At 39.0% G+C, this 6,784-nt stretch overlaps 1 protein-coding gene across 1 annotated transcript in view; it reads left to right on the forward strand.

The window, feature by feature from the left end:
* The window catches only part of VCL (vinculin), a 62,498-nt gene extending 58,421 nt beyond the window's left edge, over positions 1-4,077 (forward strand). The window contains 5 exon segments of the mRNA XM_086617041.1: positions 1,001-1,022; positions 1,025-1,203; positions 1,813-1,917; positions 2,635-2,743; positions 2,746-4,077. Coding sequence (XP_086473167.1) covers positions 1,001-1,022; positions 1,025-1,203; positions 1,813-1,917; positions 2,635-2,743; positions 2,746-2,780 — 450 coding nt within the window. The 3' untranslated portion in view covers positions 2,781-4,077.
* The last annotated feature ends 2,707 nt before the right edge of the window (positions 4,078-6,784 follow it).

Raw genomic sequence — 6,784 nt, forward strand, 5'->3', positions numbered from 1 at the left:
CGAGTAAGGAGTGTGCTAATACTTAAACTCACTCTGCTAATATTTGATCCACACAACCGGAATGCTTCATGGCACGAATAGGTCACTTGTGTCTAACGACTTTCTATGAAGGTGAATCTAAATATGCTAACAGACTACTAACAAGTGATCATCTAGGTCTGCTTTTTCTTGCATTAGGTTTGTCTCTGGAACAGTGTATGAGAAAGGGCTTTGCCTTGGTCATCTTTAATTCACATCTTTCAAATATTTCTCAGTATTTCTATGACTGTAATTTTGATGTACTTAATAAAGAAATCTGGATTTGATGTAAGAAATATCACTATTATCTTCTGAATATCAAGTTCTCTCCTGGAAGCTTTATATTAAAGGGAGAGATTTCGTCAAAAAAGATTTATTTTCAAGAAATAACTTAGAAAAAAAAAAAGTAGTAGTTGCATCTCATTTCCATGTTACCAGTGACAAGTTTTGTATGTCACAGATTCTCTTCCATTTATCCGTTAGCATTATAGCAGCATAGCTGATGCTTTAACAACTTCAGTTTCAGATGCCACTGAAAATTTTATGCTCAACTGTTAAGACTACAGTATTTAACTTAGTGCTATTTGGTTTTAACAAGCTATTTAGCACACTTTTTTAAGAAAAAAGCACCTTTTTTGGGAAATCTGGAACTTCAAATGCTAATAACATGCTTTATCTTAAAACGTAGCCAGCAGAGCAGTAACTCCAATTCTGTGGACAAACTAACACTTTTCTTTACCACTTCTTTTCCCAGTTTTGAAGTGAACTTTTTTCCTGAATGTTAGGAAGAAAAATGTCAGAAACATAATTAGTACAGATCTTCCCTGTTCCTTGATGAAGAACCTCTTCTGTGTTGACAGATGGTTTCTTCCATCCTTAACTTCTTGAAAGGATTGCTACCAAAATGTAGACTGCTGTTCAGTCGTGACTTCTGTGAAGCTGTTGTCCTGGCATGAACACTAACTCATGTTGTTCTCTTCAGGGTAATGACATCATTGCTGCTGCTAACGAATGGCGCTGCTAATGGCAGAGATGTCGCGCCTGGTGAGAGGAGGTAGTGGAAACAAGCGTGCCCTTATTCAGTGTGCAAAGGATATTGCTAAGGCATCAGATGAAGTCACTCGGCTGGCCAAAGAGGTGGCGAAGCAGTGCACTGACAAGCGCATTAGAACAAACCTCTTGCAGGTAATGAGTCAACCTTGTAAAGGCCTCAAATACTTCCTTCTCTGCTTCTAGCACAGGAGTTGTGGCAGTAAATCATGTATGTTTCCTTAGCTTGTAAAGTTTTGCAAGTTCTATGTCTATTTTTACATCCCATGGCCATATATATTCTGAGAAGTCAGGATTTGATTACAGGTGAGTGGAAGAAGCTACTGTCCAAAGAAGCTCTGAAAAATACCGTGCTATGATGCTGGTCTGTCCTAAGCCTGCGTTGCTCTGTATTTCATCTACTCATGTCCTTTGTATCAAAGAACAGTAGCAGAAATACAACACTCCTTAGTTTTTTGGTCTCAGACAAATAGACATTATCCCATTCCTAAAAAAGCAGATCCTTGAGGAATATCTGGAGGACAGGGAAAAATGTTGGCTCTATCCCCAAAATTCCCAAAGCGAGTAAAATAAGATTCAAGTATCCTACCAATATTTGTCCGAAAATCTTGAAGGTTGTAAGATCCTTCTATGCTTATTCCTTATCTAATAGTAAACAAAATCAAATAATTTATCTGAAAAAATAATAGATAATGTATTGGTTCAGTTTACAATGTGAAATGTTTTTTTATCCCCATTGCTTAGGTCTGTGAGCGAATCCCAACCATCAGTACACAACTCAAAATTCTTTCCACTGTCAAAGCTACTATGCTGGGCAGAACTAATATCAGCGATGAAGAGTCGGAACAGGTAAGAGGTGTAAAAATTGGTGGTAGTGTGGAATTGTTGATCAATTTGATGTGGAAAAATTTACAACATGTAGTATCGGATGTGTTCTGGGAACCCAATGTTTGGAAGCTTACCTCAGCTGTTCGAAGATAATTTTCGTACAGCGCCTTGGTTTCTGGCTCAAAAGCTACACTTTAATAGAGGAACATCAATGCTTCCCAAGCCAAAAAGCTACTTTGGTTCAAATTTTATATGAACAACTTCTATCTCCCGGAGTTAACAACAGGAAGCCAGTCAAGGAACGAACCTGCGTCTACAAAGACGGCAGGTTGGACATCAGAGGAGTAGTAGCGCCCTCTGGTGCATCGTAGAGAAAATACTGATTCTCCAACAACCTCTGAGTGCTTGTCGTGCCCTTCTGTTAGCTTCCAAATGCATGGTTTTAGTTGAAATGCTGCAGTTTCGGCTTCTGATGGATTTTAGTCTACTTTGAGGCACTAAGCTTTTGTTCAGATTTTGCACAAATACACAGTAAGAAATAGGAAGGTCGTCTTGTGAGTCAGGATAACACTTGCTGGTTTCCAGAGACCAGGTGTTTAATTTACTTTTTCATAGTTTGTCAGCAATCGACTGATTTAATTGCTTGCACTGGGAGTCCTCATGCATAATAGGTTTCCACGCTGCTGTCCTGAACATGGTATGTACTAATGCTTTGGAAATCTTTCATTTTCTTGACAGGCAACTGAGATGTTGGTTCATAATGCCCAGAATCTCATGCAGTCTGTGAAGGAAACTGTGAGAGAAGCTGAAGCAGCATCCATTAAGATAAGAACAGATGCTGGATTCACTCTCGCTGGGTCAGAAAGACCCCATGGTATCAGTAAACACTTGCCACATAAGTATTGTTGTCTGTAACATAAAATGCCTTTTATTGGAAACAGAAGAGATATATTAACGGCAAAGGTGCTGTATACATGAGCTTAAGATTAGCTAATGCCCCATTCTAAGGGTATGAGTTATAAGAGAATGCATTTCAAATGTCTTTGGAACGTGTTTGTTATCAAACACCTCAAAATTGCTTCCGACAGACAGGTCCTTATCCTTTATTTTTTTTGCTTTTGAAGATTCTCTTCATGAATTCTGTACTCCAAGAAGCACATTTCATTTATGCACTGTATGTTCCAGTAGTTTCCATGTGATGATATAAAACATGGACCTCACTTTAAGCTTGTATGGAGAGTCTAGGACACTATTGGTTACTTGGCGGTTTTTTAGGGACAATCATTGGTATAGAAACATTCAGCTTTTCAACAGGATTTTAGCTGGCTGTTCTTAAACCATGCAGAGATGATGAAAGGTGTCAGGTTTTTAATTAAAAGGAGGGGAGGGGCAGCAGGACAGTTGTAAATTGATGATTGAAGTTTCATGTCTGAAATGATATTTCTTTTCTTTTGATTTTTGCCTGGCAAGAGTACTTTAACAAAACTGGAGCTGTCTTTGTCACCCTTCTGTCACCCTGTAGGTAGGCATTCCAGAACTCTTGTACTGTACTGAAGTGCTTTGCAGTGGATGTTAGTGCACACTGCTGACAGCCTGAGCCTTACACATGGAGACCTTAACTCATGGAACTCTTTCCTTTTTGCTCAATTCAGTTAATGTATTGAGCTGAAAAACCCTGGTTCTCTTAAGCTAGCTGATTGTCCAGGACCAGAAAATGCCACATGCTGGCTCTTTGCTTTTGAAAACCAATTGAGCATATGCAATTTTTTTTTTCTCCTATTACCTCTGTCTAATGCTATTCAGCTACTCAAGGTGGAAATTAAAAGATGAAGATACTCAATTAGAAAAGACCTTTTGCCTCACTGCCCTTGTTTCCAACAATGCATGAGCTTTTTGATACTCAAGCACTGCAGGGATGTGAAACCCTTTTTAGTAGTCTGATCTCTACCTACAAATGGTGGTTCCAAATGCTAAATTTAAAAGGATATTTTTACTGGTTTTGGACATTTGGAGGCTCAATCTTTTTTCAAGTTGTAGCAATAGTGAATTGAACAAAATTTTACTGTATCTTAAAAAACCAAACAAAACCACAATAATGAAAGTCCACAAAATCTCCCCACTCTATTGCTAAAATAGACTTGAGATGCTTTTATCCTTCCATAATTGAAACATGCCTTCATATACACAACACAGTATTCATTCAATGGCTCCATAGTATCTTTGGCATTTGACAGAAAGGACAACTTACTGTTTTAGATGAGTCTCTGTACATTTGCAAGGAACACTTGCAGGATTCTGCCCAGATCAGCACTGATCTCATGATGCCCTCTTCATTTGCTGAAAATTGTCACATGATCAAACCACCTTTAACAGAAAGTGCCCTTGGGGAAAAAACTGCTCAGTCTTAACAGCAAAAGGAGACACACAACATTGTCAGCTGTCCTTTCACCTGTCTGCAAGAGCTATTCTACAGTTGGACTTTCTCCCCTCTACTCCCCCTTTGTTGCACTGTTATCTAAAAAGGGAAGTTAAACTAATTATAATACATCTGCCTCAGACTGACCTTAGCAAAAGAAAGCGTTTGTTGGTCTTTAATTCACTCCTTGTCTCTGGGTATTATGAAAGACGTGATACTCGGGATCTTTCCTTAGTATTCTCTTCCTGCATGTACCTGCAACAGGAAGAGGAAGGAAGGGGTGCCAGAGCCTTAAACTGAATGTTTTGCATTTGGATGGTTTATACCAGATCTTTAACATAATTGTAGTGTAGAATTTCTATTAATAGTAAATAACACTGAATAGGTAGGGATTATTTTAAGGGATTTTCTAAGTAGTCTTCCTGTATTACTTCTCAATGCTCCTCACATTTCCCTCCTGCCTCTCCCCACCCCATTCAGGCTTCTCTGAGATATTTTTCTTTTTTTAGCATCACTGTTTAGTTGCTTGACTGATATTAATGCAATATTACTAAGGCCTTTAATACATAATTGTTTATGCCAAAGATCACTTTTAGTTTATTGAGGAATGTTGCAGGAAAGTTATGAATCTGGTTGCCTTTGATACTCTTCCAGAATGTTTGCTCTAAGCTCTTGAACTGTTTGGTAGAAGATAGGATACTTGTCCACCTTATGCAATTACTGCTTTTTTGAACACTATTGGTCTTCGGACCTGAAATGCAGCAAAAATTTGAAAAAGACCATGAATGTCACTCAGAAATGTTTTACCACTATAAAAGTTTGTTATAAACCAAAATGTATTGTATAGTCTAATGTTTTCAAACCTTTCTTTGGTTCTGTTAAAACAATAAAAATGCATTTGTACAAACGTCAGCTTGTGAGTATTAATGATGATGGAACAGTGGGTAATAATGCAATGACAACAAGAAGAGCAAAAAGCTAAAGCAGTAGAAATACTAATGCAAAAGAACAGTTGCTTCTACATATTCTCAACAGAAAACAGTGCAGAGTTCCTCAAATAGGAGATGATTAAAACAAGTTGTTTCTGTCTTCTGTGCCCATAAAGCTAGTAATTAACTTACTAGAAGCTGTGATCTAGTGGGAAAAAACAGGAGTTTTTCCAGAGGCCTGATGGTCATCTGTTCTAATAGCAACGAAGTTCTGAAAACTTGAAATTGGATTTGCCTGATCCTGTCAATAATGCAGGAAACTACTCCTCTGGCCAACACCACATTAATCTGTATTTTACTTGAGAAACTGGTTGCAAGGGTGATTAGCATGGAATCACTGTCCTGTTTTCTTCACTCCCTCACAGTAAGAACCTCTTATAAAGACTTTCGCTCTCTAAAAATGTCTACCAGCACACATTATGTTCTGAATTTGTGGAACCAACATTTATTGGTGCTGTAAGACTTGAACATAGTCCTGCAGTGCTGGAAGGCATCTGGGATTTAGTAATAATAGGTAAAATTCAGATTTTGTACTGCTCACACAGTTCTCCTCCATATCTGAGAGAGGGTGAGAACCCCCAGAGACAATCGCCTTTGTCAGCACACCCTAAGCTGGACACCTAGAGAAGGGAAGATCAGGAGTTGGCAGTGCTAATTCCCCAATAATATCATCTTTGGATTTCTTAAGCTGTACTATTCATATAGGTGCTGGTGCAATTAACAGGGAGAATATGAACAGTTTCCCCTTCTGCAGATTTGCAGTAGTTTCCTGTGTTTGGAGAAACGGACGGCGCCTGCACACCTACAGCAAAAGGTGTAAGCCTATCACAACAAAGGTTTCCCTGATAAAGCTGTCTTCATGCTCGGGTGGTTTCCTGCCAGGTGAGCTTAATTCTTGTTGACAGTGACTTCGGGTGGGTGTGCTGTGAAGCATGGATCAAAGGTTTTCCAGAGACAGCAAGCTTTGTGCATGCTTCTCTGGTGCCCGAGTTACGGAAGGCTGTCAAGGTTGTTCTGTAACATGCTGAAGGCAAGTGCTGGTGTCGAGGCTAGCCACTTTTGATGTTACATTATCTTCCAGACTAGTAATGGTGCCAGTTCTGAAAGGAGATCTTGCAGTATTTCCAGGCTGCTAACGCAGAGAGCAGCTCTAGCCAGGCAACTTAAGCTCAGGATGTTATCGGTTACATCTGAGGACAAGACTTCAGTCAAATTACTGTAACTGAAGGATGTCATTTGCTGAAACATAGAGCAGAACTGTAGGATGAGTAATGAATTGATGGATGCTTCTCCAGTTGAAAAAGGTGGACTAGAATGTTGGTAGTTTTTAATACCCAGTGTTGTGTCTACACAAATTCAAGGCTTCCTTAGAGGTGCTGGTTCTCAAGTCCTGTTTTATCTGCACTAATCTACTGTAATTTCAGAAATTTGAAATGGTTTGTCCATGGCCAAGTTTACCCTAGTGATATCACCAAAGTTCCCG

Source organism: Tauraco erythrolophus, chromosome 9 (assembly GCF_009769465.1).
Source record: "Tauraco erythrolophus isolate bTauEry1 chromosome 9, bTauEry1.pri, whole genome shotgun sequence".
In the NCBI taxonomy this organism is placed as follows: Eukaryota; Metazoa; Chordata; class Aves; order Musophagiformes; family Musophagidae; genus Tauraco; species Tauraco erythrolophus.